The sequence below is a fragment of the Ursus maritimus genome, unplaced genomic scaffold (genome assembly GCF_017311325.1).
Source record: "Ursus maritimus isolate PB19 unplaced genomic scaffold, ASM1731132v1 scaffold_2, whole genome shotgun sequence".
Lineage (NCBI taxonomy): Eukaryota > Metazoa > Chordata > Mammalia > Carnivora > Ursidae > Ursus > Ursus maritimus.
In genome coordinates, this window is record NW_024424452.1 from 7,316,945 (window position 1) to 7,332,922 (window position 15,978).

Consider the following 15,978-nt stretch of genomic DNA (forward strand, 5'->3'; position numbering starts at 1 on the left):
GTGAGAATATAGAATCCTAAGGACAGAAAATGAGAGCAGGAATCTGACGAAATTAAAAGAAATTCTATGGAGCCAAATGCTGAGGCCAAACAGAGGCTCTAGGCTAGGGTCACAAGCAGAGGAACGTATTAGGAATTGGAGGAGGGTTAATAGGGAAAAACGAAATAGAAGCTGGTCTTAAAAAAAATCCAGCTGCCTATCGAATGTAGTTACGGGGGGAATTACTAGCTAATGAAACGATCCAATGTCAGATCACGATCCCCGATCTTAGGGTGGGGAGAAGAAACAGAGGTCTAGAAGAGATATTTGAACAAAATTGTAGCTGAAAACTTTCCTAATCTGGCAGGGAAACAAACATTCGTGTCAAGAGGCAGAGAGGACCCTCCCAAGCTCAACCACCGACAAACCTACGCCACGATCGCGTCCGATACCCGGCGAAATTCGCAATATGTAGAACCAGGATGATACAGTATTGAGCGGCCAGGGCAAAGAAATTTCTCACGTGACTCAAAGGCAAAGGCATCAGAATAACATCAGACCTGTACACACAGACCTGGAATGGAGAAAGGGTTAGCGGGGTGATTTTAAACTCTTTTCAGAGAAAACATGCAGCCAAGGATCCTTTATCCACCAAAGGCTCTCATTCCAGAATTGATGGAGAAATAAAGACATTCCAGAATCGCCAGTCATTAACCAATTTCGTAACCACAAAACCAGCCCTACAGGAGATATTAAGGGGGGGTTCTATAAAGGTAAAAAGCCCCCAAGAGTGATACAGAACAGAAAGTCACAATCGATAGAAACAAAGACTTTACTGGCAACATGGCATCATTAAAATTCTATCTCTCAGTTCTTAGCATCAATGTAAATGGTTTAAACGCTCCCATAAACGCCACAGGGTTGCAGATTGGATAAAAAGAAATGACCCATCCATTTGCTGTCTACAAGAGACTCATTTCGAACCCAAAGATGCATTCAGACTGAGAGTAAGGGGATGGAGTACCATCTTTCACGCAAATGGACCTCAAAAGAAAGCTGGGGTAGCAATTCTCATATCAGATAGATTGAATTTTAAACTAGAGACTATAGTTAGAGATGCAGAAGGGTGCTATATTATTCTTAAGGGAAATATTCAACAAGTGGATATGACAATTATAAATATATATGCCCCCAACAGGGGAGCAACAAGATACACAAGCCAACTCTTAACCAGAATAAAGAGACATATAGATAAAAATACATTAATAGTAGGGGACCTCAACACTCCACTATCAGAAATAGACAGAACACCCTGGCAAAAACTAAGCAAAGAATCAAAGGCTTTGAATGCCATACTCGACGAGTTGGACCTCATAGATATATATAGAACACTACACCCCAGAACCAAAGAATACTCATTCTATTCTAATGCCCATGGAACATTCTCAAGAATAGACCATGTTCTGGGACACAAAACAGGTCTCAACCGATACCAAAAGATTGAAATTATCCCCTGCATATTCTCAGACCACAACGCTCTGAAATTGGAACTCAACCACAAGGAAAAATTTGGAAGAAACTCAAACACTTGGAGACTAAGAACCATCCTGCTCAGGAATGACTCGATAAACCAGGAAATCAAAAATCAAATTAAACAATTTATGGAGACCAATGAGAATGAAAATACAACAGTCCAAAACCTATGGGATACTGCAAAGGCAGTCCTAAGGGGGAAATACATAGCCATCCAAGCCTCACTCAAAAGAATAGAAAAATCTAAAATGCAGTTTTTATATTCTCACCTCAAGAAGCTGGAACAGCAACAGAGGGACAGGCCTAATCCACGCACGAGGAAGCAGTTGACCAAAATTAGAGCTGAAATCAATCAAGCAGAAACCAGAAGTACAGTAGAGCAGATCAACAGGACTAGAAGCTGGTTCTTTGAGAGAATCAATAAAATTGACAGACCACTGGCAAGACTTATCCAAAAGAAAAGAGAAAGGACCCAGATTATTAAAATTATGAATGAAAAAGGAGAGGTCACGACGAACACCATTGAAATTGGAAGGATTATTAGAAATTTTTATCAACAGCTATATGCCAATAAACTAAGCAATCTGGAAGAGATGGAATCCTTCCTGGAAACCTATAAACTACCAAGATTGAAACCGGAAGAAATTGATTCCTTAAACAGGCCAATTAATTATGAAGAAATTGAGTCAGTGATAAACAACCTTCCAAATAACAAAACTCCAGGCCCGGACGGTTTTCCTGGGGAATTCTACCAAACATTCAAAGAAGAAATAATACCTATTCTCCTAAAGCTATTTCAAAAAATAGAAACAGAAGGAAAGCTACCAAACTCATTCTATGAGGCCAATATTACCTTGATCCCCAAACCAGGCAAAGACCCCATCAAAAAGGAGAATTACAGACCGATTTCCCTAATGAATATGGACGCCAAAATCCTCAACAAGATACTTGCTAATAGAATCCAACAGTACATTAAAAGGATTATCCATCACGATCAAGTGGGATTCATACCTGGGATGCAAGCGTGGTTCAATATTCGCAAATCAATCAGCGTGATACATCATATCAACAAGAAAAGACTCAGGAACCATATGATCCTCTCAATCGATGCCGAAAAAGCATTTGACAAAATACAGCATCCTTTCCTGATTAAAACCCTTCAGAGTGTAGGAATAGAAGGTACATTTCTCAATCTCATAAAAGCCATCTATGAAAAGCCTACTGCAAATATTATTCTCAATGGGGAAAAGCTGGAAGCCTTTCCCTTAAGATCAGGAACTCGACAAGGATGCCCACTCTCGCCACTATTATTCAACATAGTACTAGAAGTCCTTGCAACAGCAATCAGACGACAAAAAGGGATCAAAGGTATTCAAATTGGCAAAGAAGAAGTCAAAATGTCTCTCTTTGCAGATGACATGATACTCTATATGGAAAACCCAAAAGAAGCCACTCCCAAACTATTAGAAGTTATAGAGCAATTCAGTAACGTGGCGGGATACAAAATCAATGCTCAGAAATCAGTTGCATTTCTATACACGAATAACGAGACCGAAGAAAGAGAAATTAGGGAATCCATCCCATTTACAATAGCACCAAAAACCATACGTTACCTTGGAATTAACTTAACCAGAGACGTAAAGGACCTATATTCTAGAAACTATAAATCACTCTTGAAAGACATTGAGGAAGACATAAAAAGATGGAAAGATATTCCATGCTCATGGATCGGAAGAATTAACATAGTTAAAATGTCCATGCTACCCAGAGCAATCTACACTTTCAATGCTATCCCGATCAAAATACCAAGGACATTTTTCAAAGAACTGGAACAAACAGTCCTTAAATTTGTATGGAAACAGAAAAGGCCCCGAATCTCCAAGGAACTGTTGAAAAGGAAAAACAAAGCTGGGGGCATCACAATGCCGGATTTCGAGCTGTACTACAAAGCTGTGATCACAAAGACAGCATGGTACTGGCACAAAAACAGACACATAGACCAATGGAACAGAATAGAGAGCCCAGAAATGGACCCTCGGCTCTTTGGGCAACTAATATTTGATAAAGCAGGAAAAAACATCCGGTGGGAAAAAGACAGTCTCTTCAATAAATGGTGCTGGGAAAATTGGACAGCTACATGCAAAAGAATGAAACTTGACCACTCTCTCACACCATACACAAAAATAAACTCCAAATGGATGAAAGACCTCGATGTGAGACAGGAATCCATCAAAATTCTAGAGGAGAACATAGGCAGCAACCTCTACGACATCGGCCAAAGCAACCTTTTTCATGACACATCCCCAAAGGCAAGAGAAACAAAAGATAAAATGAATTTATGGGACTTCATCAAGATTAAAAGTTTCTGCACATCCAAGGAAACAGTCAGAAAAACTAAGAGGCAGCCCACGGAATGGGAGAAGATATTTGCAAATGACACTACAGATAAAGGACTGGTATCCAAGATCTACAAAGAACTTCTCAAACTCAATACACGAGAAACAAATAAACAAATCAAAAAATGGGCAGAAGATATGAACAGACACTTTTCCAATGAAGACATACAAATGGCTAACAGACACATGAAAAAATGTTCAAAATCATTAGCCATCAAGGAAATTCAAATCAAAACCACACTGAGATACCACCTTACGCCAGTTAGAATGGCAAAAATAGACAAGGCAAGAAACAACAATTGTTGGAGAGGATGTGGAGAAAGGGGATCCCTCCTACATTGTTGGTGGGAATGCAAGTTGGTACAGCCACTCTGGAAAACAGTGTGGAGGTCCCTTAAAAAGTTAAAAATTGAGCTACCCTATGATCCAGCCATTGCACTACTGGGTATTTACCCCAAAGATACAGACGTAGTGAAGAGAAGGGCCATATGCACCCCAATGTTCATAGCAGCAATGTCCACAATAGCTAAATCGTGGAAGGAGCCGAGATGCCCTTCAACAGATGACTGGATTAAGAAGTTATGGTCCATATATACAATGGAATATTACTCAGCTATCAGAAAGAACGAATTCTCAACATTTGCTGCAACATGGACGGCACTGGAGGAGATAATGCTAAGTGAAATAAGTCAAGCAGAGAAAGACAACTATCATATGTGGTGCACTGGGTGTTATACGCAACTAATGAATCATCGAGCTTTACATCGGAAACCGGGGATGTACTATACGGTGACTAACATAATATAATAAAAAATCATAAATAAAAATAAAATAAAATAAAATAAAATAAAATAAAATACAAATCCTACCAAGTCTTCCCTACTTAATGCCAGTGGTCCCTCTTTACCTTTAAAATAAAATTTAAATTCCTTAGCCTGACATGTAAGGCCCTTTATGATCTGACCCTTGTATGCCTCTAGCCTTATCTCCCCCTACAACCTCCTACCCCCCAACACACCCAGAAACTACAACCATTAGCTCTTCTCCATAACTTTGCCAAGAAATATCGCTCTGACCCCCAACCCACCTCGGTTCACCTGACTAAATTATACTTCTGACATATGGCTCAAACAGTATCTTTTCTTGGAAACTTTTCCAGATCTACTCCCAACTTGCAGCTTTCTTGTTTGCCTTCCTCACAAGCCCGGTTCCCTTCCAACAGACATATATTAATTCTTCTGAATTTATTCAGCACCTCCTAAAATTCCTGGTATATAGTAAGCACCCAACAATTATGGATTATATGACTGAATAACTGAATTAATGAAATCTTTCTCTTCCACAGCAGCATATCCCTGACAAGTAGCTGTGAGAGATAAATTACAGTCTTTGCAGGATTTCCTCCAGCAACCTAACCTAACCCTTGCCTCTCTTAGTCTCCATCTTCAATTTTCAAGCCCAGGTAAGTTTTCCAAATCATGCTGAACTCACCAAAACCACCACCTTCTCCTTTTTCTTGGTTTCTGGTCTGAGAATCATCCTGAACTGGTTTTTTCAGTTGGTCTTTCTGTTTCTGCTCATGTCCACTTGGGGCCTTTTCCATTTTCTCATCTTCTGGGAAGACATAACAAAACATTGTAAGGTACGGAGATGAAGAGAATCTTTGTAGATAGTAAGGGCCAGTGAAAGAAGGAAGAATCATAGCCTAAATAGATTCTCTGCCTGTCTACTGTCCCATTCCCTAATTCTGTGCCATAGGTACTTGAGCCAGATGTCAAAGTATATCTGACTATACTTACGGGATCCCTTCTTTCCTTTGCTTAGGGAAGATCTATTGAATTTCTTCTCAGAGGGTGCAGGATCTGGCTGGCCTGGCTTGGATGTCTTTATCACAGAGGTTACTCCAGCTTCCTGAGTGGCTGAAATCTCTAGAATATGAGGTACCATTACCCTCTCTCTGAAAATAACATTTTTTTCTTTAATGAGAAGGCAAAAAGGAGCAATTTGTCATACCCTTCATTTGAAAAAAAAAAACCCAAGGGTAAAAGTCAAGATGACAGAAGAATCCTAGGCTCTCTAAGGGCTCCTGAGGCCATTTTATTCATCTACTTGCCTATTTTTCCCAATTCAAACATCTTTCCTGAGCTGAGAGAAATCCATAGAGATAAAAGAATGACTAGATAAACAGATAACCATTTACCAATGCTAAGTCCACCCTGTGATCGACTCGTCTCACTGGGATAAACTTACCCATCAGCATTACCATTATCAGTAGAAGAAGCAATTCCTGGGTCCTTGTCTAACTGGGTGCATCTTACGGGCTGGGCACAGGAAGTCTCTGCAAAATCAAGACTAGATCCCATCTCTCCCAAAACAAAATACTATAAGCAGAGAAGCAATTAAAGAAAATACTGACTCCATTATTTCCAAACGGCAACCTTCCATTAAAATGTCTTCTACCTGTTGTCTGGAAGAGCCCATCTTTGGAGTTTTCTCATATCACGGAACTTTAAGTCTGTAAATTCTCAGGAAAAACTTCTAGCAAGCCTTTCCAGATTGATCTGCCTCATTCCAGCATAGCCAGGTAATGTCAATTTTATTTTGTGTACATACCAGAAATTTTACGTGCTGTGTTTTATATCATTTGTTCCTGAAACTTTCTCTAGGAACAGAAGTACACCTAAGAATAGCTGAAAATGTCAGACTATTTCCCTTCTCCTCAGGCCATATGGTGAAGTCCTCAGGGCCTACACTATAGAGTTCCTTATTCCAAAAGTCAAATCCCTGAGCATATGTTAAAACAATATTGGGAATAGACATATACAAGGGTAGATGGAAACTAAGTTCTTCGAATCTGAGAAATACAATTTATCTTTTCTGAGTAGATTGTACACACGTAGAAGTGAATTTAAGTTACATTTTAAAAAACAATCTGAGACTGTATTTATATTCTGAAGTCAATGTAACCCACTTTTCTAAAAGCCTGTTCCCCCTGTCTAAGGTGGTTTAGTTACAGGCCTGTTGATAGAAGATGAACTATTTTAAAATATTTCAAAATCCAACTAATATTTCCTTACAAAGGAAACTGGAGGGAAGGAGAAAAGCTGTCAACTTACTCTACCCCTCAGATAACAGTTTGTCTAACTGAAACACTTGTTCTCTCACTATAGGCCATACCCAAGCACTCCTGGAGGGACTTCCGTAGCACAATCTGGACAATCTCCTCGAATTCTGCATTGGTGAGACTTGATATTTCCTGGAGAGACAAGGGCAGAGGAGGAAAACCACTCATCTTTCCCCAGGTCTCCTCTCTCACCAGTCAGGGAAACTTACATGAGCCAGTAAGTTTGCAAGGCTGCAAGCATGAAGTCAATGTCTCTAAGGATTCTATAAACTCTACCCCAGATTTCCTGGGAATAAAGGAGTCAAAGAAAAGGAAAAGTTTATAAAGTCTCTGACCGCATCTACTCTTACCTCCATTCCACCTCAACCCCTACCCAGCCATTATTTCCAGCTAAAGGCTTTCATCAAGATTTTTTGTTTTACCTCTTTGAGAAGAAAATAGAAGCCCCAAGAAAGGAATAAAAAACTGAATGTTCTCCTATGTAAAAGATTGTTTGTCTACACCGGATATCTAGGAGAAACTGTCCCACTAGAGCCCATCAGTGAGACTGATACCTTTTCTTTCTTCTCTGCTTGCTTGTCTTGAGGCTTTCCTTTATTCTCCTGGCCACTGCTTGGACCATTTTCTGTGGTTGCTTTCTCTTCCTTCTTCTCTAACCTGGCCTTTGGGGAACTGATCCCCAAGGTCTCCTCCTTGGGTGGGTCAGGGCTATAGCACATCAGGCTATGCAATTTTTGTGCAGGTGGGGCAAAGGTTTTCTTTGGCCCCTTCCCACATTCTGAAAGAAATTTGATTACCAAATGGAATTTATGAAACCCAGAGTCTAGCACAGAAAGCGTTTGAACTGCCCTTTGACTGGGCATATTAGAATTATCTGGAAAGAGCTTTTAACAAAAGCAGATTACTAGGCCTCTCCTCTTCTACCCCACCCCTCCCCTAAGATTCAGATGAAATAGTTGGGAGTGAGGCCTAGGAATCTCTCATTTTACAAGACCATATAGATTATTCTGATGCCGAGTTTAGGAACTACTGAGTAGTTCAAAGGTGACAAATATGAACATGCAGGAAAATGAGTTATTCAAATGGAAATTTAAAAAATTTGCTCATTTTAACTTTAAACAAAATTTTATGGGAAATTAGAAAATTGGGGGGAAAAAGAAATCAAACTAGTACAATGAAAATGACACTGATCCTCCCAGGTATAAGTAGTATCTTTTTTTTCTGAGCTTCCACAAGACCTCAGGCCTCTCTGGTGGCATTTACCACATTCAAATTTGTGTTATAGATATTAAAATGTCTTTTGTCTCCCTACGAGCTCAGACATTTCTTGAGCTGGACTGCTTCTAAGTCATATACATTTCACTCAAAGTTTCTAGAAAAGTAGTAACTTCAACAAAGTTCACGCCAAATATATATGGACTGAGCTTCTCTTTGGTCGGAAGGGCATCATGACGACCAAGGACTGAGAAAGAAGAGAAAAATGAGAGAAACGTACAAAACGTGAGCCTCCCTCACTCTTGACTCACCTTCTTTACTCTGCAACGTTGTCATCATTCAGCTCAGAAGCTACACTTTCTTTGTGCCTCTGTTAGAAAAAAGAAGGTAATTGCTAGAACTCCTATTGAACATGATTTTAAACTTTCTTCTCTCTCTGTCTTCTTGGGCTCAGGATCTTTGCCTAGGACTCCTGAGCTACATTCTCTGCCCTCTTTACTATACTTCTACCTCCTCAGCAGTGCCAATCACATGCCAGGGGATAATGAGAGTTACTGTTTCAAAGATAAGCAACAATCCTTAGTGTTTTAAGTGCCTAGAGTCATGTCCAACATGAGGCAGGCACTAGTCCTAGCGATGCATTTAAAAAAAAAAAATACACTGAGTAAATTTTGAAGATCTTATTGGCTTTATTCAATAATTCATGAATTGGGCAGCATCTGATCTAGCAGATTCAAAGAAGCTCAGAGGGGCTGAAATGAAAGACTTGTACAGGCAGAAGGAGTAGGAACAAGGAAGTTACACTAGGCAAAAAAGAGAATTAGCTAGTTCAAGTTTAATTTCCTGTAGGAGATGGTAGGGGTCTATTGGGCAGATTACCTAACTAGTGCTGATCAGGTGATTCCTGATGGGCTGTAAACCAAGATTCTATTTCTGAGAGAGCCAAAACTTTAAGTCTTGTTTTGGGGATGCAGGGCTTAACAGAAGCAACTGCGTTTTGGGCCTGTGGTCCTGTTTTGAACAGATGGAAGCATAAGTAGTAGTAGTAGTAGTAGTAGTAGTAGTAGTAGTATGAACAGTCCTGAGAGTTAAAAAGTAAGAGTTTTCTTCAGAAGGATAAACTCATCTCACAAGGTTCTCCTGAATACTTAAAACACAAATAATCTGGCAATTCTCTGACCTAATTCAGAGGTCCCTGTGCAGAGAGAGCTCCCCCTTTTTAACATCACTATAATCTTTATCTTCCCTTTACTTAGATCTTCTAATCCAATAAATTTTCCAATGTGTTGGATTCTAACAATCTCTCTCTATTCATGGCTCAAAAATATATGGTAACCAGCAGAGGTCCTCAGGGAAGCTAGTAATAGGAATCTAATACCTTCTCTCTATATCCTATAGCTATGTACTCGCAGATGTTCTGCACTACAACAGTATGCTTCATTTTCACTACCAAAATTGTGACTGATAATAACAGATGACACTTACTGAGCACCAGCTGTATTCTTTACCCTTTACATATGTCATCTAATTTTCACAGTAAATCTATGAGATCTGTACTTTTTTACACTTGGAGAAATTGAGGCTTAGAGGGATTTAAACATAACAGGTAATTGATAGATGATAATTCAGGATTTGAACCCACGTGATTTTAAAGTCTGCGCTATTAACTGTGGCTTGCCATATCCTAATAGTCTAACTCAGTGCTTCAAACCTATTTTAATATCACAGCACACATAGAAAGCATATATTAGAAATATACACTGAAATACACAGAAAATTATATTTCCAGGTATTCTGGAACAAAAGGATCAGGCTTTTCACAACTGAGGGGCAGGAGTAGGGGGACCTCCAGCCACATCAAAGGCTGAAGAGATTAGTATCTGCACACAGCTATGAGCCATTTGCCACCTAGCAGAGTGCCAAGACTCATCTTGTGACCTTGCAATAATTTGTACATTTTTTCCCGATTTGCTTTCCACTATTGATACTACTTCTACTCAGCAATTAGAAGAAAAATTCCCTTGGTTTTATCAGCTTAAACTTCTTATAACCCTTCTACCTAGTTTTCTTTGGCTTAACACATGTAAGCCATTCTCATTTTTGTAACAATTGTAACAAGCATTTGCAGCTCTGGGGGGGTCTACAGAGGTCATAAAGTGCCAGCTCCCCTTTTTACAGATGAAAAAAATATGCAAAATGCAATTAAGTGATTTGCCCAAAGCCTCAGTGTTAATACATGCTAGAGCCAAGATGAACCCAGGCCTTTTGCCTCTAAATTCTACTAATAACACATCTATTCTGCTCAATGATCTTGTTTCTGGCTGTTGGTTTTGAGTCATTTGAAGGCCTTGGACCTGAAAATCAATCTTACAACTATGTCACCTCCCATTATAAAGAGACCCAAAAGCAGCATAAAGTGGATCTTATATATAAGATATATACACATCCCTTTAAAGGATTTGAAAATTTTAAGACCCCCAAATGACCAAACTATAGTGAACATTCAGTTGCTCAGGGTATAGAGTTCCTCCCTCTAGATCCCAGGATGAATTCAAAAGGTATTGGAGGCTTGACTTGGTGTGTGTACAACTTGGCTAAGTGTATTTTCCAAATTATCTTTTGGTATTTTTTGTTTCTTGTCTTACTTCTATAAATGGGAGTAATTCAGGTGTGCAGTTCTGCAGCAACTACTTTTCCTGTGTATTAAGGAGCACATTTCCTCACTATTTCCATTTTAGCTCATCACCACCAACCCCTAAGTCTATTTACTCTAGGAAAAAAGGCAAATTGGGGGAGAAACACTGCAGCAAATTGGTCTTCTTTATGATAATCCTAAATAGAAGCTAAAAACTGTATAAAATTAGGCAGCAAAACGAATATTAATTTGACCGCAAATGACAAACACTTCTCCCAGATTCCAGAATTCCAGAAGAGATCATGAGAAGTCCCTATGAAGGTAATATAAATTACAAGGTGAGCTATACTAAATGGGGAAAGCAAAACAAAAATTCGTGCATTTGAGATGACAGCATTTGATTTTAAAAACGTGCATCAACATAATATGCTTGTATATTCATAAACTACCTCTGGAAGAAAACACAAGAAACTGATAAAAGTGTCTCTAGGAAACAGAAATGGGTGGCTAGGGGTGGAAGAGAGCTTTTTACTGTACCCCCTTGTATATCTCTAGCATTTTATAACATGCCAATATTACCACATCATTCTTTAAATAAAACGGAGTGTTCTGATCCACCTAAAAATGCAAAATTTTCCAGCAGCTAGGTTCGAATCATTACCTAAACCTATACTGACCTCTTCAGGCCAAAATGTGTTACTGGCACCCCAACCAACTGGGTAAAATTATTAACAATGTTAATAAGATACAGTAAATTTATAAGCAGCATTATACAATAATTCCCCTTAATCTAGAGTGTGTTTGATGAAGAACATTACTTTTAAAGAAAAGATCTAACCTGATCAATAGAGAAGGGAAAGCCAAGAAGTCACTTCCTGACAACGCAAGTCTGCTCCTCTGTTTCAGATGAATTTTCTTCTTCCACAATAAGAAATATTAAAATGTAGTGCAGAGAGAGAGAAATTTTTTAAAAACCAGACAGTTAATAAATACACAAAGTACCACCAACTTTCATCTGACCAGCTACTAAATGACCAGAGGGTCTGAGACTGAGCCAGGAATAACATTTGAAGGATTTTTTGGTTTTGTTTTGTTTCTGTTTTTACCTCAGACTGGGGGGGGGGGGATCCAATAAAGCTTTAAGTATGAAAGTAAAAGAAAATTCCATAAATCAGATCCTACCCAGTCAACATAAGAAGGGTGAAAAGGGGAAAAAGAACTTGGAAACAATGAATGAAGGGAACTAAGGGAAGGTGAATGAGGTATTTCAAAAAAGGGTAAGTTTTCTTTCACTTAGAACACTAAAGATCATCACAGTGATTTTGAGATGAAATCATCTTCCTCAGCAGTTCTCAAAGTGTGATCCAAAGACCCCTGGGGGTCCCCTCCCCTTTCCAACTACTTATCCATGTTAAGCTGGATTTTCTCATATGCTTCAACCATAACAGATTGAATTCAGAAACAGATAAAAATCCAGCTGTCCTCTATCAAGCCAGACATGAAAGAGACTTGCAAAAATGTAAAACACCACCATTCTTCACACTAAATGTCTTTCATTTAGGAAAATATTTTTCATAAAAATGTTATTTTTATCAACATATAATTATTAATTATAATATATTGTTATTTCAAAACTGAATAATTTAAATGTTCTCAGTTCAAGTTCTGATATGTTAATACCAATAGATATAAAAGATATATAACTATAAACCTATCTTTGGAATCCTTCATAACTTTTAAGAGTATAGGAGGGTTCTGAGACCAATAAGCTTTAGAACTGATCTAGCTAAATAACAATTCAGTCATGACAATATTTTTCAAAAACCGTTAACCCTCCTCTGCCCATTTAGACTGTTCTCAAATTTCTCTCTCCTAACTGTCCAATTATTCCCTCTTTACATTGTTCCTGGAATCCTTGGTCTAAGAGAATACAAGTAAACCCTTCAGAATTGTCCTCAGACACACAGTCTCCACAGGCTCCATGAGCCTGGAAAACGGTATTTAAAATCTCCCTTAAGCTGGAGTCTGATTTCCTTTTGGCATCCATGTCTAATGGCATGTGGACTCCTGCTTATTTTCATGCCCCCATTAATAACCATAGTGGGGGGGCGCCTGGGTGGCACAGCGGTTAAGCGTCTGCCTTCGGCTCAGGGCGTGATCCCGGCGTTATGGGATCGAGCCCCACATCAGGCTCCTCCGCTATGAGCCTGCTTCTTCCTGTCTCACTCCCCCTGCTTGTGTTCCCTCTCTCGCTGGCTGTCTCTCTCTCTGTCGAATAAATAAATAAAATCTTTAAAAAAAAAATAACCATAGTGGGGGTTTTTTCTCTTTTTTTCCTCAGCAAGCATAATTTCACAAGAGAGAAGGTAAAAACAAGATTCCAGCTACCTTTACTGCCCATACCTAACAAGACATTTACTGTGGTAACTACCTGAACTAAACCTTGTACAGCATCTTATCAAAATATGATGAACTGAAGCTTATTCGTTCAGAGGGCAAGGGAGCACAAAGATATGGCCACTTAGCACCAAAATACTGGTTTTCTTTCGTGAGCGCTGATTTCATTCTAACTCTTGCTCTCTGCCAGCCGCAACACTCCCACAGGTGCCCCTTACCGATCTCTAACTCGCCTTTGTGTGTTGTTTTCACTTAAAGGAGCACATTCCCATGAACCCCAGTTCCCTGCACCATTTCCCCTCACAAGGTGCCAAGGTCTGGAACAGTAAAAGCCCTAATTCTGCCTTTCAAACCCCAGACAAAAATTTCTGGGGATCCGCATTTCCCCGCTCTCTTCTCTCACCAATTCCCTCTCAAGGACGGCAATTAAGATCGAAGGTACCACAGAGTCAAAAGTCCTTGACTCCCCTCAAAGGATAGAACGGTGGCTTGCTAGCCTCTCTTCCACCTCAAGCACCCCCTCCAAGAGATAATTTCCCCTCAGCTGCCCGCCCGCTCCCACAACCCCCGGTGGAGGCACCAGCATCCTCATTCCCGCTCAGCCCGTCGTCGCTCGCCAGAATATTGGGCCACTTTTGTTTGTCTGTTTGTTGAGGGTAGGTTTGCGGTAGAGATTCTAAGAAGGGATAAGAGTTGGTTGTCGTCCTGAAGAGAAAACTCCTCAGGCGACGGGTACAGGGATTGGCAGCGCCTAGCCCTTTCATCTGCAACCGGAGAAGAGCCAGCTACCTTCTGGAACAAGGAGGACCTAAAGGCAAGGAGCAGAATGAGCCACTGCAGCAATTCTGCAAATCCCTCCAACTTCGACCCAGTTTTCCCGCCACCAAGAGAAGGCGTGAGGACACGCGCTAGCTGCGTTGCCACCCCAGCGGCATGCTTTTAGGACTGAGACGCATGCGCAGTTGAAGCTGCTTCTGCGTTTGCGCAGGGGTTACTTCCGCCATCTTCCAACTGAATGCCCCGTAAAACTACAAGTCCCATAATTCTCAGTGGCCTCACTTTTTTAGGCGGCAGGAGCAGCGCCTGATCGTTCATGAAGCACGTCTTTTACTAACTTTTCTCTCTACCCCAGCCTGCCTTTTCCTTCCTCTTTTCGTTTCCTGATTCCTATTCTTCCTTTTAGTTTCCTTCACGCCCTATCTCGATATTTTAGTTGAGACTATCTGCAACTCCGCTCTCGCCTCTCCCGCTTTCTTCTCTGCCACAGGACCCGCTCCCCAAGCACTGTTGGCAGGGAGAACGCGCCACCTTAGCACCCTCTGGAAAGGGCGCTGAATAGCTTCTTCCCCATTGGCCGAGGCAGGGGACCCAAAGCAGGCCGAACCCTCTTCCCCGCCCACACTCGTTTTTATATAAGGCTGCGTGAAGACAGCGTGTGTTTGGGAAGGCCTGCGTGCGAGGTGGCGGTGGTGGTAGTGAATGTACTGCTATTGGTGGCTGTGGTGGGCGTCGGGTCGCAGTCCGCGGGCTAGGGGCTCGCGCGCAGGCGTCGGGTGGTGGGAGGAGGTGTTGGTGCTGGGGCTGTGGGTGTGGAGGCAGAGAGGAGGGCGTGGTGTCCCCAGGTGATCGCGATTGGGGTAAGGCGGAGGAGCAAGAGAACGACTCGGCCATTTCGGGGGAAGAGGAAGTTGGACAACATCGGCTGTTTTAGTGCCTTTTTTTTTTTTTCAGTTCAGAAGAGAATATTTCCCAGGGGGGTGAGTTACAATGACTTATTGTATTTTACTGAGAACAGTTCGTAGGAAAACTGTCTGTACGCTCCTCTCCTTCCCTTCCTCTACTTTTAGGTTCACCCCTCCGTTCCCTCGGAAACCTTTCTAAGTAGGGGGGGCAAAGGTGGGGGGGGTGATCAGATTATGAATAATTCATGAGGTCCGGCCCATTCTTTGGCCACGCCCCCTCCAAATCGTGCTGACGCACGTTGCGTGTACCAAATCTGAGGAAGCGACGTAACAGTCCCCGCCCCTAGGGTGGAGGGCGGGGCGTCATCTCCAGCACGTGCTGTATCTACCCGCGCAAGCCCAAAAGGGTGTGCGCAGGCGCTGCCCGCTAGGGGGAGGAAGGAGGCGGGGTAGGGAGGTTGCTGGGTTTAGAGCCGGGCGGAGACCGCTGAGACTCATTCCTCAGGAACAAGGGTCGGGTGTCAAGGAGACCTTTTCACACCAGCTCCCCGTCCCCCGCCTACGGTGGGTGGGATCGCGCGGCAGAGACAAAGGATATCAGTAGGGACGGACATAGCTGCGAAGGGAAGTAGGGTGTCAGTTTGGGGTGGTGGGCTTTTGGGGAGGCTGAGGTGGGCTATATTTAAACTCCCGGAGCCGTTAAGTTGGTTCGTACTCATGCGCGCGCAACCAGGGTGGTGGCGGAGTGCGCATGCGTGATTCAGGGGCGAGAGGAACGCGCTCTAGCAGTGCGCGCTCGCGACAAAGCGGTAGTGGTAGAGGAGAAAGGGGTCGGCGCACGCGCGGTTGATTCCTCGAGTTGTTCGGTTCTCGCGGGCATCTTGTTTTGGTCTCGCGGGCGAGTGGGGCGCGCTTCGGGGGAGGCGCTTGGGTGCGAGACTAGGCGAGAAGAGCTGAGCTGCGCGCGCACTCGGGGAAGGGGGGGGGAAGGGAGCGGGCTCTAGGGAGGGGGGTTAA

General features: G+C 41.8%; 1 protein-coding gene across 3 annotated transcripts in view; it reads right to left on the reverse strand.

The window, feature by feature from the left end:
- Window positions 1-8,586, reverse strand: part of ZCWPW1 (zinc finger CW-type and PWWP domain containing 1) — a 31,396-nt gene extending 22,810 nt beyond the window's left edge. For 2 of the 3 annotated variants that reach the window (XM_008698418.2, XM_040634847.1), the window contains exons 1-6: window positions 8,559-8,586; window positions 7,587-7,810; window positions 7,086-7,164; window positions 6,159-6,273; window positions 5,708-5,859; window positions 5,400-5,522 (exon numbers count right to left, since the gene is read on the reverse strand). In XM_008698418.2, coding sequence (XP_008696640.1) covers window positions 5,400-5,522; window positions 5,708-5,859; window positions 6,159-6,273; window positions 7,086-7,164; window positions 7,587-7,810; window positions 8,559-8,586 — 721 coding nt within the window. The remainder of the gene's footprint in view (window positions 1-5,399; window positions 5,523-5,707; window positions 5,860-6,158; window positions 6,274-7,085; window positions 7,165-7,586; window positions 7,811-8,558) is intronic. The other variant, XM_040634848.1, reaches the window with a different exon arrangement.
- Window positions 8,587-15,978: the final 7,392 nt, after the last annotated feature.